General features: G+C 45.6%; 1 protein-coding gene and 2 non-coding genes across 3 annotated transcripts; all 3 read right to left on the bottom strand.

Moving 5' to 3' along the window:
• Positions 1-397: 397 nt before the first annotated feature.
• On the bottom strand, positions 398-593 carry LOC123406456. Its single transcript, XR_006612158.1, has one exon. It is a non-coding gene; the product is annotated as a U2 spliceosomal RNA (small nuclear RNA).
• Positions 594-791: 198 nt separating this feature from the next.
• Positions 792-988, bottom strand: LOC123406451. The gene has a single exon (XR_006612154.1). It is a non-coding gene; the product is annotated as a U2 spliceosomal RNA (small nuclear RNA).
• A 1,266-nt stretch (positions 989-2,254) lies between these two features.
• On the bottom strand, positions 2,255-27,778 carry LOC123404187 (DExH-box ATP-dependent RNA helicase DExH11). Its single transcript, XM_045098102.1, has 22 exons — positions 27,468-27,778; positions 26,844-27,371; positions 26,650-26,727; positions 26,452-26,566; positions 25,815-26,017; positions 25,553-25,660; positions 24,374-24,475; positions 23,733-23,933; positions 23,490-23,600; positions 22,623-22,690; positions 15,466-15,832; positions 15,064-15,219; positions 14,878-14,988; positions 10,333-10,386; positions 8,360-8,617; positions 7,070-7,179; positions 5,959-6,112; positions 4,723-5,182; positions 4,005-4,219; positions 3,127-3,365; positions 2,838-2,964; positions 2,255-2,749 (listed from the first exon to the last, which is right to left on the bottom strand). Exons 1-22 carry the CDS (start codon positions 27,591-27,593, stop codon positions 2,537-2,539), a joined length of 4,104 nt encoding a protein of 1,367 aa, XP_044954037.1. The 5' UTR covers positions 27,594-27,778; the 3' UTR covers positions 2,255-2,536.

The raw sequence follows: 27,778 nt of genomic DNA, 5'->3' as shown, positions 1-27,778 counted from the left end.
CAAATAAACAGGGTTCAACATACCAGTTTTGACACAGCAAGTCAGCATGACCTTCTTACAGCTGTACATAGAAGTAATCTCTGTACCTAGCAGAATCTCCAGGCCGTGCAAGCCGTCCAGCTGGTTTTGAATCTGTTACAAATTTTCAGGCGTTTTGAGACTTTCAAAACAAGAGTAGTTAAGCACATAATACAATACAAATCGCTGTTCCTAATTTTTAAACAGGTTTATGTGAACAAGTTCCTTGAAGTTCGACGGTCCGATAAGCATTGCCTGGCAGAATCTCCGCGGCGTGAAGTTACAAACCTTAACAGATTTTCATATGTTTGCTTCTGAAAGACTTCAAAAATGGTGGTCCAGATTTCAAATGGATTTACAAAATTTAACTTTGATTTGGTTGGGGTGCGCCAGGCCAGGGCAGTAGTGCAACGCCCAGGCGACGCATGTGGACCCCAGCAGCAAGCTACTGTGGTGGGCCCACCCCACAAAAAATAAAATTAATATCGTTGTGGACATGTAGCTCACATATCAGATATTAAAAACTGATAAGAACAGATACGATACTACTTGATCTTAGCCAACGGCACAGAGAACGCGGCTGCTGCTGCGCTCGGGCGACCAGCCGAGCCAGAGCCTCTGTTTAACTATTAAATTTTAACAGATATTAAATTTAACAGTTTAACTATTGATTTGGTTGGGGTGCGCCAGATATTAAATTTTAACAGTTTAACTATTGAGCCAGAGCCAGCCGAGCCAGAAATTAAATTTTAACAGTTTAACTATTGATTTGGTTGGGGTGCGCCGGGCCAGGGCAGCAGTGCAACGCCCAGGCGACGCATGTGGACCCCAGCAGCAAGCTACTGTGGTGGGCCCACCCCCACGAAAAATAAATTTAATATCGTTGTGGACATGTAGTCCACATATCAGATATTAAACTGATAAGAACAGATACTACACTTGATCTTAGCCAAAAGGCCGAGAAAGGTATGAGTTGTATTGCTGCCCTCCCCCTCCTCTTATACCAGCCTCGACCGCCTCTTCACCTCTCCGCGAGCGAGGTGGTACTAAACGAAACAAACGGCACAGAGAACGCGGCTGCTGCCGCGCACGGGCGACCAGCCGAGCCAGAGCCTCTCGTTCGTTTCGGCTTCAGCGGGCCCAACAAAAACACCACGGGCATGCATGCAGGCAGCATCCTCCACGGCCCAGCATTACGGCTTCTTTTCTTTCTTCCTGCTCGTTGTCTCTCTGACATGCGGGGATGGACGAGCCCAACCAAGCCGCACCAGTCCGTCGCGTACAAGTTCCTCCTCTTCCTTTTTTTTTTTTGAACATAGTTCCTCCTCTTCCTTCGGAAATGCAATTCGGCTCCGGGGAGCTCCCTCTTCCTTCTCCTTTTCCAACCGTAGCGATCGATCCACGCTGCCGGCGATGGAGGAGGACGACTCCCGCAACTAGGCGGCCGCGCTGCAGCACTACGTGAATCTAGGACAAGATACAGGAAGCTTCAAGGGATGGAGAACGTATGAATGTCAAGAATGAACATCTGTGCTGTGTGTTATCCTTATAGTACTGAACATCTGCCAAAAAAAATGCAATGTACATTTGTGCTGTGTGTTATCCTTGTAGTAGTACTGAACGCATCATACTTGTGCCCCAGGCCGTGAGGCGACGTTTCGACAAACGCATCTACATTCCACTGCCTGACCTTAAAACTAGACAACGCATGCTCAAGGTAACGAGCTGACCAAAAGAAAACTTGAGTCACCCTTAACAAGGTTCAGTTAACTCGGTCAGGCTTCACCTTTGCAGGTCCATCTCGGCGACACCCCTCACAGCCTGACCAAGAGCGATTTCGAGAGCGTGGCTCACCGGACCGACGGCTTCTCCGGCTCAGACATCGCCGTCTGCATATGTCACCATACTCTCTCCCGGCCTTTTCTTGCACACAATATACACATGGCGTCGAAATACCGATCCTACGGCTTCTCCGGCTCGGACATCGCCGTCTGCCTCCCGGCCTTTTCTTGCACACAATATACACATGGCGTCGAAATACCGATCCTTCTAGCTTGCGCTTTTTTGACAGGTGAAGGACGTGCTGTTTGAGCCCATGCGCAAGACGCACGACGCCATGTTCTTCTTCAGGCCGGAAGGCATGGCTAACCAGGTGAAGCACGATAAGAAGCAGCAGCGGCCTCTTTTGCCTTGTTCACCCAGTATCTTACGTTCGGTAGATGCTGCCATATGAATATATGATTACTGACTTGAACATTTATAGGCCTGTATATCTCTGTGAAGTCGTGGCAATTCTTCTTGTACATGCTTGTTGGTTAAAAACATCACAAACTGGTCAGAAAATGCAGTAGATTTTGTTGATTCTACCTACCCAGTCATGGGTGTCAACAGCATCGGGCGGTACTTTCGCTAAAAACATCTTTACACTTGTGCGCTTGTTAAGACTGGGTTTGCGAAGAAACTAGACACCCAGAACAGGAATTTCTCTACTTTACAAACATGGTCAGGCCCAGGCGCATCATATTCCTGTGACATACAAACTTGCTGCGAAGACGATGTCGCGCTTGATGGCGTTGGACGCGATCTCCATCTTCTTGTACAGCGCAGAGTTACCCATTATGGAGGCGGCATTCCTGAACTCCCTGCATGTTTCATCCAGCCGCACGATTGTTCGTACAATCAGCCCTTCAGATACGTCTGTCAGCTCACATATGTCCGCGAAAGGCGTTCCCTGCACACCGACGCCACAGAAGAAGAGTTATAATTTTACAGCCATCCCGCAGAAAGAGTTCCCACCAAGATGTGTGTGGTAGTATTACCTTTGCCCATTCGTAGACAACCTCAACAAGACCAAACTTGAGATTATCACGCGCATACTCCTCAGGATCCACAGGCACCTCGTGCCTCTTTTGGAGCTGTCCTAAGCTGATTGCCGTGTCATAGAGCCTAATAGGGAGACACACAGAAGAACGAAAGGTACTTGAGGTATGTATCATGTAAGCAATTGCACCCTCTGTTCATAAATGTACTTGGCAATGTTACAGGGTCCAAGACACAAGGTGTGCTGGAGCGATAAGCACTAGAAGCAGGCAACAAAAAGAAACTAACCTCTTTTTGGCATCAGCCAGCTTCGGAGTGAGAGATGGTTCTGACGCGTTCCGTTGTTGGAAAACAAATGCTGACATAATAGCCACAGCTTCTTCAGGTTCTAATTCATCCAACTGATTCTCAAATAAACACTCTGTTGATATTAACTCTTCACCAGAGTTCATTTCACATGCCACTCGGCCCTTAAGTTGCACAACAAGATCGGAATCGATGTAATGGATCTCCTTTAGTACATCAATCTGCACACGTGGAAAAAATAAGAAAGATATGACAGAATCTTAAAGGTTCAAAATATTAATTGAGGTGAATGTGATCCACACTCCAAGAAATGATATTTCCCTCTTAATATCCTGGTTGAGGCCTTTTGCGAAAACCATGGTAACTAATCAACTGTGACAGTATCATAACTAGGGATGTAGAGCGGCGCCCGGATCCGCCCCGCTTCGTATACAAGATGGGTAAAATTAGTTGTACCTTTTGTTTGATAGAGTTAGTTTATTTTGTACTAGCTGATTGATTTTGCGGGACTATGCAGGATGCCCGCCTCCATCCCTAATCCCAACACAAGCATGTGTAGCTGGACCAGTCCGCATTCCAATTATGATATTCTGTTTGGATTGAGCGTATATAAACAAATACCATGAACAAAAACTAGCCTTATGATTTATACTCAAAACCAAACTGTTGTTCCAATACAGTAGGGTAAGAACCAAGAACCTCCTGTGCAGACCCAGATCAGAAATGATTGGACATATTATGAAAAATTTGAGTTTCCCACCCTTGGAAATTGTTGTGCCAGGAATAATAGTTATGGTTGCTTAAGGAAAAAAAAATTCTAATCTACCCACAAGGACAAGAAAAAATATGTGAAGTCTTACTCTGCCTTGAAACTGTGGCATCTGCTGAAGTGCCTCATCTGACATTTGGTATTTCAGTTGATCCAGCCGATCCTTGTGCACCTTTTGATCCTTCATCAATATCTTATGTTCCTTCAATTTTATACAACCATGGCACTTATTTTTAGACATTTCTTCCAGTAGGTTGTTATGTGCATGATATCTTTTAACTTGATCCATGTCTTTCATTTTTAGATCTGCATTGCATCGAAAATAAACAAATTGGATCAGTTTATAAATCAAGCACAGGAAGTGGAACAAAGCATTAAAAGATTATTGAGCTCTTTCCAATCGTAAGAAACGGCCAAATAAATTCAGATCAGTCAGGTAAATCATAAAATACTGATGTTGCATCAGCGAACTTAGACAGGTTCCACTGTACTAATAAGATAGTGAAAATTAAGAGTTACATGATCACATTTTGTTTAGTTGCAACTTCAATAATTCTTGCCCATTCAAGTCTCTCTAGCACAAACACCTTAGGAGTTAAGGGAGGTATAAGCCATAAGAACATGTACGCCATAGCCCTGTAACTTATTCTACTTACAAGATTGACTGCAAACGAATTGGAACATACTAGTAAACTAATGAACACAATAATCCGCATGCAGACAAGGTCTTCTTTTCTAATCTGATTTGACCTTCAATGGAATAGCACAAGATTTTATATGGCAGTTTAGCCTTCGCAGAATATATGTACCTTTTATTGCATCCAGCGCAGGAGGGTACTTTCCATCTGGCTGCTCTTTAATAAGCATTTGAACTGTTTTAGAGTAAGCTGTTTTGCTAATGTCTTCAAGGAGTCCGGCTTGATCGATCTTTATTTTGCTTGTACATATACTAATAATCTCTTTATTCTCCACAGCTCTTACTTCAAAACCCATTCCAGATGCGTCCCCCGTGTACGGTAGCTTTACATTGATAACACCTGAACTTTTTCGTGTTCTAGAGGAAGAGAAAAAATCATCGTCCATGCCACGTTTTCCTTTTGGAAGGATAACCAAATATCCTTGAGAATCCCCTGGCCCCTTCTCATTTTGACTGGATAAATTAGGGGATAGTGCAGATGAAGTGGAATCGCAGGTCAGTACAAGAACAACATACTGCTTTAGTGCAACGGATGGATTTTTCACGATTACGCCAAGCAAGTGATCATCATCCTGTCATATAACATATACATTATAATGCGGAAAAGATGCCACTGTTGTGCCAGTAACCATTTGTAACAAAAGTAGGAGGGAGAAATAAGCGCAAAGCACCACTTTATCCTCAAGCCTACTGTGGTTTATCAGAATCCATGGTAGAACAATAGAACAGACGTTTCAATATTAGAACCTATATGACATCGAGTAGATTAAATGGGTGATGTCTAGAACAAACAAAGAACAGATCTAATTAAGGTAGAAGTGAGGACCGAACCCAAGCTGTCTATCCCACCAACCATGGTGCTAGCCAGTAAGCCCCTGGATGACCTCTCAAATTCGATTCATTATATATAGAAGTGACAGGCTTCTATAAATTACATAGAAGTGCCACAAGAAGTTCACAGTTAATGTAGCTTGCTTCAAATGGCTGGTCAAAGTTCTTATCATTCAAATTGGAGGTACTGAGAAAGAAGCTCAAAGGTGGTAAGCTAATTGGGGTCCAACAGAAATTTAGTTCAGTTTGTATCAAGAAGATGCAGATATCAAGCTTAATTTCAAACACAAGACTGAATTTGGGCCAAGCTCAACTCAAGTAAGCTACTTGTGTGTATACTCATGTCACCTGAATTTAAGGATTTCTCCCCTTGGGATGGGATCCGTATTTGTTTAATAAAAGGTCGCAAAATTGAATTCTTATCTGTGACAGGATAAGTAAACAAAAAAATCGCTGAAAGGATGAACAGCAAAACTAAAGCATGTGTAAAATGTAACCCAATAGAAAGAATACATACAGATTTGGATTTAACAACCACCAATCTTCCAGGCGCAAGGAACTGCTGAGTAGTGTGCAACTGCATAATTGCTTCTGTGACAAATTCCCTGTGTTCTTCAGCTTCTAAAAACATATCATAATATTCTTCAATAGAAGGCTCTCCTTTTATGCACCTGACGATTTAAGAATGAATATAATAATTATATTATGATGCAGATAGGATAGTTTATTGCATGCAATATATTATCTTGCTACTTTATTATTATTATTACTCCATATGGTTAGTGCTTTACCAAAACGAGTTACATGCTTCATAGTGCTATATAGGTAACACGGCGAAGAAAATGATGAAATGTAATACTAAATAAGAAAGCCCCCAAAAGGCCCAACGAGTGATTGTTAACGAGTAAAATGATTGACCGCACCAAATAGGGGTAGAACCGAAGATCTTCTGCATAGGAAACAAACACTCTATCCACTGAGCCGTAGGTTTATTTATTGATTAACTGTATACAAAAGAAAATACCAAGTACTCCAAAGATCAACTTGGCATTTCATAGCATCCAAAGATCTCACAGAGGACCGATTCTGTGCCCTGGGTCAACCCAACTGTACATCTAGTCCTGCAAGGTGCTACAGAGAATGAGTGCCACAATCATGTCCTTTTTGGGGCCAGATGCACAGTTCATGACTGGGAGCCTGGGAGGTAGAGGACTAAGCTTCCAGATTCAATAAATAAATGTCTGCAATTCTGTAACCAAGGTTTTTTTTAATCGTCTTTATCTTCTGTAACCAAGTCCAACAGACTACTCCAATATTTGGCTACAAGACATTGCTGCGTATTTACTCATTTGCCAACTTGGATAGACGAACAAAGATTATCTAGGAATAGATGGTCGTTTTTGCACATCCAAAAAATGAGACTAGATCAACATATTTGCCAACTACGGTATTCTATCACCTCTTTGGAGTGCCAAATGTCTTACTCTAAAGTTGTGCTGGGTATATTCTACAAAGGGTTGTAGTTCCACAAATTAGATACCCAGCCCATAAATTAAACACAAGTACAAGAATATCAAATATTGGTACCGGTCCTAATATAATTTGGTAAAGAAGGGTAGATGTCTCACTCGATTGTCTTTGTAGGTTGACGTAGCATTTGCAGAAGCAGCTTTTCCTTCTCAGGCAAATCCTTTTGTGCATGGAATTCTGCGAAACTTCTCTTAAGCATGTCCTCCACCTACAAGACAATGCATCAGTAAAGGATATCCCATTTCCTCTGGAACATTTTAAAAAGAGCATAGTGGCACACATCTAAAACATAGTCACGTCCTCTGTAGGGCCTCTTGGCCTTGTGCATTATCCTTTCAATGGAATACATCGAGACACATTCTAGCGTCTCCCAAAGCGAAAAATATATATACCGACAGTAAAGTCAGTATGCCTAGGAGAAAAGAAAATTAAACTTAACAAAGTTTATCATGTATTTAGTATTTCCAGCTGATAATGACATTAACAACAATGCAATCAATTATGCTTCCACCCTATGCTCATTCGGAATCAGTGCCAATTGCAACGGCCCGTGGTCTCACATCGAACAGCAATGCAAATTAAGCAGACTGCAAGTCAAGAAATTTAGTTGAATACATGAGTTGACTTTTTGCTTGTATGTATGGCTGGGTGCTTCCACTTTATCAGCCATTCAAACGTACCTTGAGATTTGTGCACATGCTCTCACGATATATATGTGACAAGAGAATGTGCGCAGATCTCAATGCGCGTCCATTGGTAGAGATAATGGGGGCACCCATCCATGCCAGGTACAAGGTGTTACCCCCGAATACAGACTCTCTGATCAACATATTTATCAAAACATTGATTGACAATATTACTATGTTTTAAGAGGTAAATAACCTGAGTTGAGCAGTGCAGCTGTTAGGAATAGCAACTTGTATTCCCATGAGGCCATAGCCAGTATACAGGCAAAGAAAAATTGCACTCAACCCCTTAAAACAATAGGGATATCAGACAGCTAATATATGTATGTCTAACAGCAGCAAGAGCAACATATATTTCTGACTTATATTTCCGTTTTTGGTCTATAATTCAAACATATATATTACTAATGCATGTGCTTCGACACCAGTAAGCTCAAGAAAGAAGATTGTTTAAGAGGAAATAAGCTGATTTGAGCAGTTTAGCAAGAGGGACATATGACAAGTTTACGTTGCAATTCTGAGTATCCAGAGTTGGAAGTTGATACATATATATTTCAGAGCATGTGCATCTGCCCCATGAGCTCGAGAAATTGAAAGATGGTTGGCCACAGGAAATACACCCACATCTAAATACAAAACTTGCTTTTTTTCAAATAACATGGCTGAGCAGGAAAGTTTTCTAGTCGACAGTGATAGGTATACCTTAAGTTCCTCCACACGTAAAAGATGTAGTATCATAGTGTATGTTAGTCGAAACTGAGATTCCAGTCGAGTTGGTTTTCCAACAAGAAGATTTTTCAAATCACTTTCTTCAGGAATTTCATCTCGGCACATCATTATCACTGTACCTATGGTATCTAGTCCTCTCCTACCAGCTCGTCCAGCCATTTGAATATACTCCCCTGGAAGTAACCTTCGATGTTCCTTTCCATCAAACTTCCTTAAAGTATCAAACACAACCTGTTGAATTTGCAAGGTTTAGTCGGGGGTACAGAGCAGTTTATCAGAATCTTGGGCTTAAAAGGCATGGTAGGCTCAAACATATAAACTAATCATGAGCTAAAATTAGCTTGATTCCAAATGGCGCACAGAAATAAGAAAAAACAATATGTACATCAGCCTGACTACATTTATGTTTGCTTCAACTAAACACTGGACATTATGTGTAACTGTCAACAGCAAACTGCAAAATATATTTAGAAAAAGAAACCTGTCAATCAATGTTGGCAAGATACTAGCAATACATTAAAATTGGTCTAGTCCAAAGCATATTCAACAGAAGCAACCTGCAAACCATAATAAATCACTAGATATTATTGTCCCAAACTCCCAATACACATGCCAAGACAAATTGACGGTTATATACTTATATCCCACATCTCGGCGAGGTGAGTATTTCTCTACTATTAAAGGGCAATCGAACGTCGTGATGGTTCGACCTCGTTGGCTGCCCCCGCCTTGTTCGCTCCTCCCTTCACTCCCCACACCTGATCTCAAAAGAAACCAGCGCCTCGTTCCAAGTAGCGAGAAAAAAGGGGGAAAAAGAAACAGCCACGAGCCCACGAACACCCCCACGACCCCCTCGCCCCGTTCCCGTCCCTCCCGAGATGTCTTCCCACTCCGCCAAAACAGTGCGCCGACCAACGTTGGACGCCCTTCTCCCCCTAATGCGCCACCGCTGCACAACCCCCCTCCCCCCTTCTCTTCCTCTTGCGCCGTGGCCGCCGCACACCCCTTATTCTCTCCATCTCGCGCCACGGCTGCCGCACCCTCATGCCACCGTATCCCGCGCTGCCGCTTAGCGAGACCTTCACGTTGTATGATGTCGCGCTTGACGACCGCGGCCTGCAGCTCAGGACAAGTAGTCTGATATGGGCGGCTACAATCGTGTCGCCATCGTATTCCGGAGCCACGCCCTCCTCTGCCCGCGACATCGACCCCGCTGCACCTGCAGCCTGGTAATCCTAGCCGCCGATGCCCCCTCCCCTGGCGTAGGCCCCAGATCCGTCTAGCACAAGCACGCTGCAGCCATTGGGCTACCACGCCTGCGCTCGTTGGTCGGGTGCACTGGAAGAGGAGTGAGGGGGTGGTCCGCCTCGGGCGGCGACACAGCCGTGTGCTGGCGCGATGGTTGTTCGCCGGCCATGCACACTGTCAAAGACCACCAGCGTCAGCAGGGCCAGCACGACAGCGACTTCCGCTTCTTCCTGTCTCGAAGCCAAGCTGCTCAAGGTACGGTGTCCCCTTCCTCTTGCAACCCCGAACCTCCACTCTCTTCTGACCTCCCTTCCCCTCATGAGCGAGGAGAGATAGAGCGGCCCGTTAACCTCTACGTGACAGTGGATTGCATTGGCACCAGACCTGTGATTTCCCTTTGTATCTGATCTTGTGTATTATAGTCACTAATTAGCAGTTGAAAACTGAAACTTCTATCTACCAAATGTCATGAGTCTCCTGACCAGAGCATGTATAGAGTCTTATCTTATTAATGGAACTCACTGTGCCAGGGGTGTGGCTGGGAAAAATGTTTAGGAAATGGGCAAGAAAGGCAACTGGGTCTACAAGGCGTTCACCCCAAGCCACAAGTTACGTATAATAGCAATCTGAAGTCGGAACACAAGATACAGAAACACTGAAACCCTCCATATGAGAGAAGAGATAAAAAAAGAACTCACCGTTCTTGCGGGAGCATTAACACCCATAGCAAATGTCTCGGTGGAAAACAGTACCTGCAACAAATTTAAGCAAGTCAAAAGGTTGCCACTCGGTTAATTTATAAAATATAACTGCAGCAAATATAACTGTTTAGGCCTTGTTTGGTACTAGTGTATTTTAGGAAATTAGTGGGGATTATCCCGGTCAAACCCCTAAATCCCCACATATCCCATAACACCATTTGGTTCTAGCGTATTTGACATGTTTCATCCCCACATTTCCCTACAAATCCCCAAATTCTAGTGCATTTTTCTCAATACCCAATACACTACCCCTACCTAGCGGATTGGGGATAAATGGGGATTTGAAGGGATTGGGTGAAGGTTGGGGTTTCACCCAAATCCCAGTGGGGATTATCCCCACCAATCTCCTCAAAAACCCTAGTACCAAACAAGGCCTTAGCTAGTAGCTGACAACACTGGTTTGAACCGAACAATCATTTCACTGTTAAATTGCTCACTCAAGCTAAAGAACTTGTGCCCATGATACTGGTTCAGCAATTATTATTGGAGCACAGTGCACAACTGCCAACTAGTAGCCACTACTCACTAGTAAGCATTTACACTTTGTTTACATCTAGCAAATATCCTACAACATATGGCCCGTCCATGAATGTTTCCCTTCAGGCTTCAAGAAGTGCAACTACTAAGACAAAAACTAGAACGTTGAAAATTGAGAAGTAATTAATCCTGATTAGCTTAGTACATCAGTTTCTAACATGTAACTGAAAGACGAAAAGAGAAGCCCAGTTTACCCTCACAAGTATAATGCTTGGCGCACTTAAACCTCTCAACTATCAAACCTGACATCTGACCTTCCCAGCTTCCAAAACCAGTGCAGAAAACCCTCTAGAGCGGTTTCGCGAGGTGGTTTTGCAACTATGCTAATAGTTCTCCACAAGTGGAGCTACAGCTTAGTTAAGTAGGAAAACTGCAGAGTCATGTCAGGACCCCACATGGACACATGGCATCATATTCCACTCACTCTCTTCAGGCGGGAGACGCCATTGGAGACGATGTTTAACTCGGAAAATCAACTGGGAGGAAGAGTACAACGCTAGTTGGCAGTATTTGAGATGAACTCGGCTCCGTGTGAGCAGCAGGCCTTCACCACTGGGCTCGAGACGAGCTCGGGACGGGGCAGCACAAGCAGCATATGGACCAATCATTATCAGCTCCAGATCCCCGTTCAGGTTGAGGAGATGATTCCACCATGCCATGGCACACGGGAGCATCGTCCTGCACCGAGCCAGTGCGGAGTGCAGCGAGCTCTGGAAGGCATGGAGGAGCAGGCGGCCATTGAGTAAGGAGGTGACGGACAACAAAGAGGAGCAGGTGGCCGTGGCCAGCAAGGGCAGAGGAGAGAGAGAGAGGGAGAGAGAAGGCAGGAGGAGGAAGAAGATGACATGCGGAGCCATGATGGTGTGCTTGTCCAATATTCCAACGGGGGATTTGATTATTTGCCCCGTGTTACTTTGCACTTTGATAATTTGCCACTGCTTATATTGGATTTGATATTTTACCACATCTTACTTTGCACTTTGATTTTTTGCCCTTGCCCATGAGAAAATACGAGATTGTCCCTGCTCCACGCCTCCACACCATTGACCATGCACAACGTCCTCTCCCCGTTCCCCAACTCTCTCTCGCCCGTACTTCCAGAGACAGTGGTGACGGCGGCAGATACTTCCGGCAACGCAGGGGCCGGCACAGCAGCACGGGCAAGCAAGCAAGCAGCAGCACGGGCAAGCACACGGGCACGGCCACGGACGCTCCAGCGGGCAGCCATGAGCGCGACGAGGCAGCAGCCAGGGGCGGCCACGGGCACGGCCTGGCACGCCGACCACGGGGCGCGGAGGCCGGGCACAGGGCGCTGGTCAGGCCGCACGGGGGTCGTAGGCTAGGGCAGGGTGCAGCGCACATGCCAGGCGAGATGGCGTCAGGCGCGTCGCGACGCAGGGGCGAGGCGCGCGGCCTTGGCGCTTTTAGGAAGTATTATTATTAGTCTAGGAGTCCTTATTAGTCTATTAGTATTAGTCTAGGAGTCCTTATTAGTCTATGTTTACTTTCCTTGCACCTCAAGTCATCTGTAATATATATATGCCCCTTGGGCCTTCAAATCAGATAAGTTGCTTTCCTAACATGGTATTAGAGCTTTAGGTTATTTTTTCGCACGCGCAACTCGTGCAGATCCAATTTCGCGCCGCCACCAACCTCCTCTCGGCCGGACGCTGCCTCCCCTCGTGATGCCGCCATCGTCCTCTGGCCGTCTCGCGCTGCTGCTCAGATCTGTAATATATATATGCCCCTTGGGCCTTCAATACAGATAAGTTGCTTTCCTAACATGGTATTAGAGCTTTAGGTTATTTTTTCGCACGCGCAACTCGTGCAGATCCAATTTCGCGCCGCCACCAACCTCCTCTCGGCCGGACGCTGCCTCCCCTCGTGATGCCGCCATCGTCCTCTGGCCGTCTCGCGCTGCTGCTCGATCTGAGCAGGGGCGGCCCCGTCCTGCCCCCCGTCTTCCGCGACCCGTTCTGTCCCCGTCTCCCGCGACTCGGGCCGCCGGCTCATGTCCGCTGCTAGCCGCCGACTAGACGTCCGCTGCTAGAGTTCGTCAGGCCGGATCTCGTCGGCTCCCGTCTCGCAAGTCATCGCCCCCAATCCGCGCTGGTTCAGCTCGTCAGGCCGGATCTCATCTACCTCAGCTGGAGATCAACCTCTGCCCTGACCCCGACGGATCTTGTGGATCTTACTGCGGCAGGCTCCTTCCCTGCTGCCGCAACTCCAGATCGAGGCCTGCTCCATCGTGCTCCAGATCGAGGCTGGTAGTTTCGGTTCTGGTCTCTCGTTCGTGGGATCCAGCCGTCGCCCATGCAAAGCTACTTGCCTGGTCGCTGTTGGTAGGCCGTCGTCGGCTTGGTTTGATGATTTCCTGCATGTTGCTCCCTTGCTTGTTTTCATGGCCCACATGGCTTGCATGGCTGCATGGTGACCAGCGTTCTACTCTCCTGTTGTTACCATGTGCTGGCTTTCCCACTGCTGCTGCTAGGTTGCTGTTCTACAAGCCACGTACATGACGTGATCCCCCGTGCTGCTACGTGGTGCATGCTACCTGTTGCTAGCTGCTTACGTGTTGCTACTGCTGTTTTGGCCTCTGTCATTTTCCGCTGCGTCAACCAAATCCGTTGATATTTTGTGTTTTCTCACGTCATGCGAGTCCACCATACCTTTGTCCGTCGGCCTTTTCTTTGGTCCTGATCCTTTCTATGCAACTTTTGTGGCCTGTTTGCCCTTGTTGTTTTCTATAGGATTTCCCGGACTTCTTTTGCATTGTCGATCTACGTCCGTCGTGCCTTATCCGCCGAGCTTCTTTCGCCGACGGTTGTCGTGGATTATGATTTTCTGCGCAATGCTTTATTCTCTTGATGTGCCATCTTCTTTTGACAACCCATCTTCTCTTGATACTTATGTTGTATCTTCAAGTGATGCCGTGTCTTCCTCTGATGTGCCATCTCTTCGGTGTCTTCCTCTGATGTGTCATCTTCTTTTGACAACCCATCTTCTCTTGATACTTATCTTGTATCTTCAAGTGATGCGGTGTCTACCTCTGATATGCCATCTCTTCGTTCTTTCCTTCGGCGACTCGACAAGTTTTGAAGACTCTTCATGCTACGACGACACTCTCAAGACGCGGATTTGAATTATCATTTTTTTTAGTATTACACTTCTTCAAATGCAATGTTATTGCATAAGCTTTGCATTTGAAGGGGGGGGGGGGGGGGGGTAGGAAGTATTAGTATTAGTCTACGAGTCCTTATTAGTCTACGTTTACTTTCCTTGCACCTCAAGTCATGTGTAATATATATATGCCCCTTGGGCCTTCAATACAGATAAGTTGCTTTCCTAACAGGCGCGGCGCACGGCCGGTGGCCGGACGGATGGCGTCGGGCGCGTCCATACGCGGGCGGGGGCGAGGCGCGCGACCTCGGCGCGTGCGAACGCGGCGCGACGCGCGACCACGGTGCGGGTGGACTGTCGTGCAACGAGAGATGGGAATCAAGTTCGTCCTGTGCGTGGCAAACAGGCACACAGGGGTATACTTGTCCACTCTATTGTGCATATAATATGTGTATCATTTATAAGTATTGTTTTTGTGTGAACAAATGGCAAAAGATCAAATGGCAAACTAAAGAGTGGCAAAAAATCAATTACAATCTAAATAGTGGCAAATTGTCAAAGTCCAAACTAAGTGGTCGCTCAAAAGCAATATTCCAACTTATCCACATTAGAGCTCCATGTGCTCGAAATCATGGAAAAACCACCATGCAAAACCACCATAGAGGGTTATGCCCACCAATTTTTAATGTTGGGAAGGTCAGACCTCGGATGTCAGGATTTATAGTTGACAGTGTTAGGTGCAATAGGCACTATATAAGGGGTTTGCGGGCCACAGTGAAGAACCTTTTTCAAAGATAAATATCAGTTAGATGTTCAAAGTTTAACCTTAATCACACCGCGACAAAACAGCATCTCAACTACTTCTTTCACAATAGGAAGAAGCCCAGCATGGTGAACTCCAATTCCTCTTCGCAGAAGGCTTTGGATTCCTACAACCTAACAAAGATGTCAAAACATATAGCTTCAAAATAAAGTTAAGCTAACCAGTCAAAAACTTTGCTACTGGATAACCTGAGGAAGGTTCCTGTCCGACCCTTTGAGGCGCGAAAAGGCCTTATCACAGAAGACACGGATTTCGCTTTTATCAGAATTACTGGTGAGATCAGCACCAAACATGCTATCTGCTGACCTATCACACCTGTTCTTTGAGAAGCAAAAAATTACCACCTGCAGAAGAACCATAGAAATGATCAGAACAGCTTGTGTCAAATGTTAAGTAACATACAATAGATAAAAGGAAAATTATGTTCATGGCCAAAAAATGTTAAGATAAAATGTTATTTTACAGTGGAGTATTAGGTTCAGAATGCACAGTGAAAAATAACATTTCAAAGCAGAAGAACATGAGGTTCAAAGAACTTGTCGTGAATTAAAGCATGGAGAGAGATGTCAAAAGCAATATTTCTCACATACAGGCACAAGTGATTTCTTCAAAAGGTTATTTATAAGCGGCATCCAGAACGAAGACTCAGATCTCCTTGACCCTGAGGTATTTTGCTGAATTGCTGCTGCTCCTGAATTGGTTTGGTGGTGCTTTGGGAGCTTCTGGTCTCTCCCTTTACTAGAAGTGTCTGGATTTCTGCCTTGAGTTCCAGCACGTACTGCAGGAGTTCCTGATTTTGTTCCAGGTTTAGCTCCAAACTTATTTGCATTTTTCATTTTGAAAGCATCCTTGGCGTCTCTAAATCCTTGAGTAAGAAATATATCCTTCTCACATACTTTGTATACCTCTCCAGAGTAGAACAGGCAATGCTCGAGGGGAACAGGCCTTTTGTTAGTCCTGGTGAAATATAGTGGTCATACGGTGATGCAAATTGTGATATGATGAAGTATATGTTGAAAGAGCTTAAGAACAGGAAGCATGTTATTACAGAAGTGCAGTTAAGAAGATAAAATTACACTGTAAGGTGATGAATTATTTGACCTCACCTAGAGCCTAATATTGTTGAAGCTCCTACACTATCCAATTATGTGCACCAACCCAAAAAGGTATCTTGTGTTATGTCCCCCACATCAGGGGAGGGCAAATTGTTGTCCATATACTAGAGTGAGAAGAGTGTTTCAAAAATACCCCTCCTTTAGGAAAAAATGAGAGGGCAAGAAGCAGAATTCAGCTCCCACTATATACATTAATACATGTCAAAGAAACGCGGTACCCTGACTGTTTCCTCTAGGTACCCAACTCCATCCTGTGTAACTCAACTCCTCTCTCTATCTCTCCGAGTGTATTTGCATTCTCACTCAGCCTCTTAGGGACAAATACACACTCGCGATAGCCAAATGTTTAACACCAAATGACACATTTTGTTCCATTGAAAGATGAATCAAATTGATAACCAGCCAATCATGCAAGCCACTACCACCTGAATTATCTCCATGATCCACACGGCCAGGCCCTCTACCAAATTACTGTCTCAAGCAAACTACATGAAGATGACTATTGACTAACATAGCATGTGTATGTGATCTCCTAATTTGTATGTGCATGTTGATTACTTCTCCGGGATTCAAGCGTGCACCTCCTCATCCATACTACTGGCTAACAAGTTTTAGTGGCATAGACCATTAACAGATCATATGACATGTTATTAATTTATTATACATGCGGAAAAAAGGGCCTAATAGGATCATCATAGGCTTATATCAAAAGAAAGAACAACAACAACAAAGCCTTTAGTCCCAAACAAGTTGGGGTAGGCTAGAGGTGAAACCCATAATATCTCGCAACCAACTCATGGTTCTGGCACATGGATAGCAAGCTTCCACGCACCCCTGTCCATGGCTAGTTCTTTGGTGATGCTCCAATCCTTTAGATCTCTCTTTACGGACTAATATCAAAAGAAACAATTATCAAGATTTGTAGGAACGGGAGGGAGAGAGGAGTACGGGAGGGAGAGAGGAGTACCTCCAGCAGCTGTGTTTTTTGTGTGGCGGCTGGCTTAGGAACGGGATGGCTGGGAGCATCCTTTTTAGGTCAGTCCCACTACATGGGCCTGGGCCCTAAGAGATAACTTGTATGGGCTGGGACATACCGGTTCAACACTCCCCCTCAAGATGGGTGGTAGATATCTATCATTCCCATCTTGTGACATGCCAAGTTACAATCCTTTGTTCCCAGACCCTTTGTCAAACAATCTGCAAACTGCTGCCCAGAACTGACATGAGTAAGGCTGATGACCCCGGCATCAAGCTTCTCCTTAATGAAGAACCGATCAATTTCCACATGCTTTGTCCTATCATGTTGAACTGGGTTATTAGCGATGGCTATAGCTGACTGATTGTCACATCACACCTTCAAGGGCCCCTTCCTCAGAAGTTTCAACTCGCTCAGTAGGTACTTCACCCAGAGCATCTCACACAACCCTTGAGATAATGCTCTATACTCACCTTCTGCTGTTGATCTAGACACAACCGGCTGTTTCTTGCTTCTCCATGATACCAAATTTCCTCCCACAAACACGCAGTAACCAGAAGTTGATCTTCTATCATCTTGACAACTGGCCCAGTCAGAGTCACTATAGCCATCCACCTCAAGATGTCCACTCTTCCCAAACCACAACCCTTTACCCGGAGTCCCCTTCAAGTATCTCAGGATTCTGTGCACAATATCAAGATGCCCACTCCTTGGTTCATGCATGTATCTGCTCACCACCCCCGTAGCATCCCCGTAGCATACGTAATGTCAGGCCTGGTATGACACAAGTACAACAACCTTCCAACCAGTTTCTGATACTCTTCCTTATTCACTAGCTCTCCTGATTGTGCTGTCACTTGGTGATTTTGTTCAATCGGAGTAGGGGCAGTACGACATCCCATCATGCCCACGTCACTCAAGAGATCCAAGGTGTATTTTCGTTGGCACAAAGAGATTCCCTTCTCTGTCCGAGCCACTTCAATGCCAAGAAAGTATTTTAGGTTACCCAAATCCTTTACCTCAAACTCCTTGCTCAAACAACCCTTCAATCTCTCTATTTCCTCCTCATCATCTCCAGTGATGATAATGTCATCCACATAAACAGCAAGAATGGTGATCTTCCGATCAGAGTGCTTGTAGAACATCGTGTGGTCACCGTTACACTGACCATACCCCATACCACGGACAGCACGTCTGAACCTATCAAACCAGGCCCTTGGTGATTGCTTCAGTCCATACAAGGATTTCTTCAGCCTGCATACCTTCCCCGTAGTCTCTGAAGTACCAAAACCTGGTGGTATTTCCATGTACACTTCTTCTTGCAACTCACCATGCAAGAAGGCATTCTTGACATCTAATTGATGCAACTTCCACCCAAAGTTTGCAGCACAGGAGACCAATATCCTTACTGTGTTCATCTTTGCCACGGGAGCAAACGTCTCATCATAGTCAATTCCATAAGTTTGACTATATCCTCTGGCGACCAATCTGGCCTTATACCGTTCCACCTTCCCTTCAGGATTCTGCTTCACTGTATAGATCCACTTACAACTCACTGCTTTCTTTTCTGCCGGCAATGTGGTTAGCACCCATGTCTTGTTTTTCCTTAGTGCTTCCAACTCTTCTATCATCGCTTCACGCCACCTCGGATCTTGCTTTGCAGCCTTCCAATCCTTTGGAATTGACACAGTTTGAAGGGAGGCAACAAACGCCTTATATGTGGGTGACAAAGCCTTATAAGACACAAAATTGCCAATATCAAGATCATCACAAGCATCATCCTTCGGTAGAGCCTTTCTTGCTACTTCACCCTTTCTTGCTGCTTCACGTGTAGCCTTTCGCAATGCAATGGGCAACTCCACTGTGTCAGATGAGCTCGTCTCACTATCTTGCTGCTCCCCCTGCACTCTTGCCTCATTGCCTTGCTGCTCCCCTTGCACTCTTGCCTCATTTCCTTGTTGCTCCCCCTGCACTCTTGCCTCATTTCCTTGTTGCTCCCCCTGCACTCTTGCCTCATTTCCTTGTTGCTCCCCCTGCACACTCTTGCCTCACTGCCTTGCTGCTCCCCTTGCACGTGTGGTTGCCGTCAAGAGTACACTAGGGTGTTCGTCTGCCATCGATCCCGAACAGGAACCCGAAGAGCACCAATCTTAAGTGTATCGACGGTTGGCTCGACAGGAACCTGCACATCATCATCAGTGAGAGTACTAACCGGAATTGTTCCCACTATTGGTTGGACCTGAACTTGCACATCATTAGCAGTGTTATTGCCCACAGAATCACCCTGAGTATGAGACACATCCTTCTCCCCCTCTTGACCATCGTGCACATGATGTAGGTGGTCAAGCTCTGCAAATAGCAGACTGAGATCAGTCGGCGTACCATAGAATGGCTCGGACTCCCTGAAGGTAACATCCATACTCACGAACCTGCGTTTTTCAGAGGGAGACCAACATTTATACCCCTGCTGACTAGAAGACTATCCCAGGAAGACACACTTCACTGCCCGAGGATCAAGCTTTCCAACAGATGGTCGGTGATCACGAACAAAGCAAGTACTGCCAAACAACTTTGGGGAAACAACAAACTTATTATCTCCAATGAGCAACTCAGACGGAGATTTCATACCTAATATCCTGGAAGGTGTCCGGTTGATCAGGTACGTGGTTGTCATAACTACTTCATCCCATAAGAACTTAGGCACATTCATGGTAAACATTAATGACCGAGCAACCTCAAGAATATGACGATTCTTCCTTTCGGCCACTCCATTCTGAGGTGGGGTGTCCGGACATGAAGTTTGATGAAGAATTCCTTGGTTAGCCATGAAATCCCCAAAAATATTGTTCACATACTCTGTACCATTGTCAGTCCTGAGCACATTGACCTGCACCTGAAACTGGTTCTTTACAAGAGCATGGAAGTTCTGAAAACAGCTAAACACCTCATCCTTGTGACGCATCAAGTAAATCCAAGTCATACGAGAATAACAGTCAATGAAGGTAACAAAATACTTCTTTCCATTCATTGACACTACTGGGCTAGTCCATACATCCGAATGAATGAGCATAAAAGGAGATATGCTCCTAAGCCCCTTACTCACATATGAGGCTCGTGTGTGTTTTGCATATTCGCAAGCATCACATGTCAACTTGCCCTTGCCTATTCCACACATAACATCCGGAAAGATTCTACTCATCTTATCAAAAGATACATGACCCATTCTACAATGATGGATCATCGCCTGCTTCTCCTTGTCCTCCATGGTCGCAGCACACACCAAGTCCGGTTGCACCTCCTGGTCCATGTACCAGAGCCCCCTACGCCTGGTGCCAGTCCGAACCGTCTGGCTCGTCTGTCGCTCCTGAATCAAGCAACCGAACTTGTCAAGGATCACACGACAGTCTATTTGATCAATGAGAGCACTGAAAGAGACCAAATTGACAGGAAAAGCTGGCACATGCAAAACTGACGATAAGGAGATGGTTGAAGTGCATTTGACTGTGCCAACCCCTACCACAGGCTGATTGGTACCATCGGCAGTTTGTATAGTGCCCTTGTGAGTAGGAGAATGCTTATGGTAAGACTCAAACACACAGGAATTACCCGCAACATGCTTAGATGCTCCAGAGTCTAAGACCCACTCTGAAGCACTCTCATTAGGAGTAAGAAATGCCTTCATCGAATTACCTTCATCAGTGAAGGCCAAGTGAGCAAAGTCTCCATAGGCAGCCTCATCAACTCCCTTGCCCTGTGACGTCCCAGTGTCCTCTTCAACTACCATATGCGCCCTGCCCCCTGAGTTTCCTGAGTAGCCACCTCTGCCCCTAGAAAGTTGACCCCCTGAGTTCCATGGGTATCCACCTCTGCCTCGAGCATACCTGCCTCTGTCAGTGCCCCCTCTGTTGTATCCCCTGCCTCTACCACGAGTTGGACATTCCCTCTTCCAATGACCTACCTCCCCACAAATATGACATGTGTTGGGATCTCCCCACTCCATGCGCTCAGTGACTGCAAATGTCGAAGCCGGCACAAACTTCACGTTTGCATGCTCAAGAGATAGCCTCACCTCCTCTTGAGACATTGCTGCAATAGTGTCCTCAATAGTTGGCAGGAGAGGTTGGTGCAACAGGGAAGCCCCCTGCCATGAAAGCAACCTCTGAGGCCTTCCAACAGTTTCAGCACACGCCTGCGTGCAATCCACTTGCGCCCTGACTCGATGCACGCCGCATCATAGAGTTCCAGAGGATCACAGTTATCCTGCTCTGCCCACAAAGCCTGCAGCTCTGCTACATATGCCATCACTGACATGTCATCCCTTGGCGCAGCCGACTGATCTTCCCCTCAATCTGAGCAATTAGCATGAAATTACCCTTGCCTGAGTATTGGGTGGATAGAGTCTTCCATATCTCGGCGGACGTGGATAGTCCCTCCACAAAGCGACCAATGGAGGGCACCACTGAGTTCAACAACCAGCCAACAAGCACAGAGTTTATGACCTTCCACCGCTTTCCCTCCGCGGTAGTCTTGTCTCCGGGTTCATCAACCGCACCCAATAAGTGCCCATCAAGTTCCTTCGGTTCCACAGCCAGCAATGCCCTTCTGGACCAGCTCAAATAATTTGTGGCCCCCTCTAGCTTCATGTCCAGGGGTGACATTTCGAGCTTCTGAGCCACTTCCTGTCGAGGAACGATGGCCCCAAAGTTGGAGTTGGACTCCGCGAGGATCTTAGCGAGCTTCTCGAAAGCAGCAGCGAGAGCATTTGGTTCAGCCATCTTTGGTGTTCCAGCAGCACCACAGCCTCACTTCTTCTCCACAGCAGAACCAACACACAGCAGCAAAAACAGCAACTCAGATGCACAGCAGCAGGAACAGCACAACAATAGCTCCACTAACAGCACAGCAGCAGCTCCAGGAACAGACCACCACTAGCACCTTCTCCTCTAGCAGCAGCACCCAGCTCCCGGTCTCCCCTGTAGTGCACACCACCACCAGCAGCTGCAACCTCCTTCTCGGGCAAACAGCAGCAGCCGCAACCCCAGACTCCAGCAGCTGCCCTTCTTTCGCTTCCTCCTCTCTCCTTCTCCCTTCCACCTCCAGAAACACAGCAGAACAGAGAGAGATAAGAGAGCCGGGGCAGGAAGGAACCAGCACCAGCCGTCGCCCTGTCGCCCGCGCAGCCGCTTCTCCTCCTCGCGCGTGCGCACAACCCGCGCACAGCCGCCTCCTCTCCAGCGCGCAGGGCCGCCGTCGATCCCCACCGGACCCCGCAGCCACGCCGGCCGGCGCCGCCGTCCGTCGGGCCTTGCCGGACCTGGCCTCTGATACCATGTAGGAACGGGAGGGAGAGAGGAGTACGGGAGGGAGAGAGGAGTACCTCCAGCAGCTGTGTTTTTTGTGTGGCGGCTGGCTTAGGAACGGGATGGCTGGGAGCATCCTTTTTAGGTCAGTCCCACTACATGGGCCTGGGCCCTAAAGAGATAACTTGTATGGGCTGGGCCATACCGGTTCAACAAGATTTTTATTGCACAAAATACTATAGCAGAGGAGCTGGTTGGAATTAACAAAACTAGATTAGAGGAGTAAATATCAAATAGGTTCAGGGGTAAACTGTGCATTTTTTCCCCACTTCAAAATGATAGCACGTTACACTTACGATGTGACACGAATTTTCTTCTGTTTTGTTCGGCCAATCCAGTCAGCAAATTCAACTGTATTCGGAACCTGGCAGAATAATTAAAAAGTCAACCCTAAAGTAAACCTGAACATGGACGAAATAATATGGAATGTCAAACTTCAGATTTTTCGTAGCACAATAGTGAAGAACACTTTTGCAATATATTTAATATGTTAGTTTGGAATCAAATTTTTACATTAACCATTGCTTATCATTAAACGATCGCTACAACCAGTAACAATTGTGGTTGAATACAGTAGCAGCCAGAAACTTGCATAACCATAACCAGCAAATAAATTACATTCCTGTGTACATGTATGACATAATCTAGGTTCTTGGATCATAAGACCGTACTTGCATCCTATGAAACTTACACAATCAGACAATCTTCCATACTATAAAACTTGCATAATGCTACAACCAAATCAACTACTACTGGGAGGGAGTACATAATAATTCGGACTTCACTTCAGAACAGGGAATGCTAGTACTATTCTGCTGCCTTTGGATTCTTAATTGATACTGAAGATCTTAAGGTGATTTGGTTGTAATTTTTACATTATTTTTCAGAACAGGGAAGTCTAAAGTCAACCAAATCAATTATTTTTGGATCCACTACAACCAAATCAACTAAAAGTTTTACATTATTTCGGTCTAAAGTCACAACATAAAGCCATGACACTTTTTTTGGATCGGAGGGAGTACTAAATTAGTGACATGCCATACTTGTGTAATTGGCATGACTCAACTACTACTGGGTAACAGTTTCAACATCAATGCTATATATTCCGTATTTGGTTGATTGCAGCAGTCATAATAAAATTGCAGTTTTCACTCGATCCATACCGTTGCTGAAAGGAGGACAATGTTAATGTGCTTCGGGAGCATTATAATAACTTCCTCCCAAACTACGCCCCTCTCGGCATCATTGACATAATGCACTTCATCAAAAATTACCTGATTGCATCATTAATCACACATCAGAAACATGAACCATGATCCCTTAATAAGATTGCAAAAATGTGAAGTGGAAAGTGAAAAACAGAGCATATTCCACTAAGAAAAATAATCAGAAATGCAATGACATACCCATTCAATATCCCGTATAATATCAGCACCTCTGTAAAGCATTGAGCGCAATATTTCTGTTGTCATAATTAAGCAAGTTGCCTCTGGTCTGATGCTAACATCTCCAGTAAGAAGTCCCACATCAAACTTTCCGCAGAAATCTCGGTATTTCTGGTTGCTGATAGTCTTGATGGGAGCAGTATAGACAGCCCTGGTGCAATGCTGCATAATAACGTATGTTATCATAGTGTCCACACTAACATTCTTTCTATCGAGACATGTCATCATATGTTTGGGAGAGCGGAGAGCCTGAATAAACGGCTACAGTACATAGAGAAGCAGTGTAACAAAGTATGCATTACTCTAGACATAAATCTACTAACAAAAGTAAAAGTGAGCGTGTATCAGGAATACTGTGTACTTCTGAAAGCAACTACTCCCCCTGTACCGAAATACTTGTAGTTGGGGGAACTTGTACTAGTTTCCCTCCCCCAGCTACAAGTATTTCGGTACAGAGGTAGTATAAGGTAATAAATAGTAAGCTAGAGATCTCCTCTAACTCAAGCACGTTGCTGACCGCAAATAACAGAGTAAATAAGAAGAATGAAAGGCCGCAGTTTAGAAAAAAATATACAGAAAAGTATCAGTGAAGTCAGACGTACTTTTGATGCTAAAGCAAAGGCATACTCTGCAACAACCGTCTTTCCTGCTGATGTATGGGCTGCCACAAAGACTGATTCCCCCTTCTCAAGATAATATATAGCCTATTTATGGTAAATACAAATAATACAGGTTAGCGACTGTATCAAGCATTCGGTACCATACTATTCTAACCATAAGGTGATGCCAATTAGACATTGGTATTGCTATGCATAACTTCGATAGGAAGTATATGAAGGGGACCAGTGGCGGAGCTTGGACTGAATTCTAGGGCGGGGGGGTATGTGTTTTGGGCTGATTTTCCTTGACATATGGGCCAAATACTAAAGGTCATAAAATTTTCTTGGGCTGGGAGCCAACAGCCCCGGCCCCTGAGAAGCTCCGCCACTGAAGGGGACACCCCTTCTTGCTTCATGTTTCCTTCCATTCGAAAATTATATGGCAGTCTTGTGTCCCAAAAGGGCCAAAGACAAGGAACAAATAGAAATGGAATGTACCATTTGCAGCTATCATAATACGTAATGTCTTTCCATATGTAGTCAATGTGTGAACCATAAGTATTAACACAAGTGTCTGCATGTGATGGATAGAGAATTTGGAAGGGATGCTGAATTCCTAGTCTATCAACCACTCAGTGTTTCACAAGATGGTGGTAAAATCATATGAGTGCAATTTTATTAGTTCTTAGCACACAATTCTTGTATCATACATAAACCTGAAGCCCTTCAAAATGTGAATGAGCTTTGTCAGAACTAAGGTTGAGACTTCAAAACACATAATTATTCACAGTTTTCAGGGCATAAGAGGATGGAAAGACGACAGCTTCAAGTTTCTTAATGTTGATAGCTCACATGCACAAAGAAATTTTGTGCCATCCTAACTAATACCAATAAAATTAAAAAAAAAATCATATAGTTGCTAGGTAAATTGAAATTGAATGTTTCCTATTCATGGTAATTTACAAGGTGTAGACTGTCAAAGCACTGAGATATGGAACCACACTATCACCGATTCACTGGTGCATGGACCACTACACAAGCATGTGGCATGGTTGTGCCTATAGAACATCATGTTAAATGAAATGTAGTTCAGGCTCTTAAACAGCATAACACACTGATGCTCATCAGCATAGGAAACTTCAGATATTCGGATAAAAGGTACAGATGCTAATGAGTAGTTACCTCCTTCTGGAACTTATCCAATTCAAAGGGATAGTCAATTGCCATATCCGGAACAAGTTTGTGGAAGTTTGTCACAATAGAATTATCCCCAACAACAAGTGCCCAATCCTATTGAGTGAAATGGAAACAAATAACAATCAGTGGTTCGGTTTTCTTCAGAAATGTTGCTGCTTCTGCAACACCAAGCACCAATGAAAATAATGGAATAAGAAACACAACAGATGAAAAAAGTCGCATTTTTTTAATATTAATGTGCACCCACCGTGCCCTCCTGTGCTGGCTTATCATCAACTAATCCACTTGTTTCTCTGCGGGTATCTCTCACTTCAGATGATAACATTTTGTCCAAGTCCGTTTGAGCTTCAGAAATATCTCCTCTGATATTAGCTTCCAGTTTGTCAGTGTCTGCCATTGGAAGAGTTTCAGAAGCATCTTGCAACTTATCAACCTTTCGTTCATTGACATCTACAAATGGGAAATTGAAGGATTAACACACAAACCATATAAGACTTAATAGCATTGAGAAGCACATGTAGCATATATACAGCTCTTTCTTTAAGTAACCGTATCGTATATATTATTATTTTTACAAGAAACCATACTCTGTACATGGTAGTAATAGGCATTTTATCAATTACTTCATATTCCATCTCTAAGTGTAGGTTTTTGTGTGATCCTTGCGGGCAGCATTTTCAAACTTTGGTCTATCTTAGAAATGCTTTCATAATTCATTGCTTTTGTCTTTTGCTAGTATTAAAAAACATATTCAAATTATTGCATTGAGACTGTGAAAAGTCAAAATGGCATATCTGTAGGTGTAGAAAGTAGCTGCTGCGATTCAAAGCAAGAGAATATACTCATGTGACTTGAACATATGAAGTACGGCAGCAATAAATTACCGTTGGCTCCCTCGTCTCTAGCCAGCTCACAATCATCTTCATGTGGCACAATGTTGACATCATCTTCCTCCCAAGCTATCTTGAACAAATCATCAAACTGCACCGAGTACTTATCCTGCAGGACCATGGGGCAATCAGAATATAATGACAAAACTGCAGCGATGTGGATGTTGAACCGTGAGCATCTAAGCTGGTTACCGTCGTGTCATTTGATGAAGATGCAGGTTCCTCAACATGCTCCCCGTCCTGGAAACACTTCCAGTGGCTGTTATACTCCTATATAACATAAGACAGGAGTTGTTAGTTGTTAGTTGTTACTGCCCCAGTTTAGAACACCCATATCATTCCTTGGTAAAACGAACAAACACTTCGATATTTAACAAGGACCGAACCTTCAACTGGCCCAAGTCCAATCCCTTGGGGAACCCTGGCGGAGCGTTTAGAGCGGGGCCACCACTCATAAGCTCACGCACCCAATCGCCATTTCGCGCACCCTCTGGAAATGCCTTCTCCAATGCTGCCGCCTCAGCTGCATCGTCCTGCAGGCCCCCCGGGCGGAACGGCCGGCTGTTGACTCTCCCCCTCACAAAGTCTTTCGCCGGGCCTGGCATCCGTGGCACCATCCCCCCATTCCCCGAATCGAACACTTGGCTCATCTCCATCTGCACAGACTCAGGGTCCCAAACTTGCTGCTCGGACGACGAGGACAACGATCTTCGGCGAAAAGGTGGCTCCCAGGCGGGCACAAGCATGGTGCGCGGGGCAGAGGGCTCCAGAGGCGGCCTGGCTAGGTCGAACCAGTCTACATCCCACACCCTGCCGTCATTGGCCGCGGTGGGGACGTAGAGCTCGGGATTGAGGTAATTAGCCTCGAGGTACTCCTTCACGCTGCTGGGACTCTCGGGCGGGTAGGCCGGCGGCTGCGGTTGCCATTACAGCATCGGTGGGTTTAGGGTTCAGACTTCGCACTGAGTAAAAAACGTGCAGCGTGGGACGGAGTTTCGGGGGTCGCGTACCAGGACGAAGTCGGGCACGGGGTTGGGCGGGTGGGGGGTAGGGTCGAGGCGGAGGTGGCCGCCATGGCCGGAGAAGCTGATGCGGAACGGCACCTCGCTCGCCGGCGATGCGGTGAGGTCGTCCATGGAGGCCACCGCGACAAGGCGGTCCGTTAATCTCTCCAATGAACTCTGCTTCTTCACAAGCTTAATAGGGCGCGGGCGGAGCTAAGCGGCGGCCGGAGTTGGGGCCGCGGGGCGGCGCCGGAGATGGGGGGCTGGGGATGGCGTCGGCTCGGCTGCACGCATACTCTGATGCGTAGGGTCTGTCT

This window comes from Hordeum vulgare, chromosome 6H (genome assembly GCF_904849725.1).
Source record: "Hordeum vulgare subsp. vulgare chromosome 6H, MorexV3_pseudomolecules_assembly, whole genome shotgun sequence".
Classification (NCBI taxonomy): domain Eukaryota; kingdom Viridiplantae; phylum Streptophyta; class Magnoliopsida; order Poales; family Poaceae; genus Hordeum; species Hordeum vulgare.
This window is presented reverse-complemented; position numbering and strand designations above follow the sequence as displayed.

What these genes read in the sequence shown, in the direction of transcription:
- LOC123404187 (XM_045098102.1), bottom strand. Translation starts at nt 27,593, where the DNA reads ATGGACGACCTCACCGCATCGCCGGCGAGCGAGGTGCCGTTCCGCATC. An exon ending in CTTCATCAAATGACACGACG is followed by an intron (nt 26,567 to 26,649) that starts GTAACCAGCTTA and finishes ATGGTCCTGCAG; the next exon opens with GATAAGTACTCGGTGCAGTT. An exon ending in AGCCAGCACAGGAGGGCACG is followed by an intron (nt 25,661 to 25,814) that starts GTGGGTGCACAT and finishes TTCACTCAATAG; the next exon opens with GATTGGGCACTTGTTGTTGG.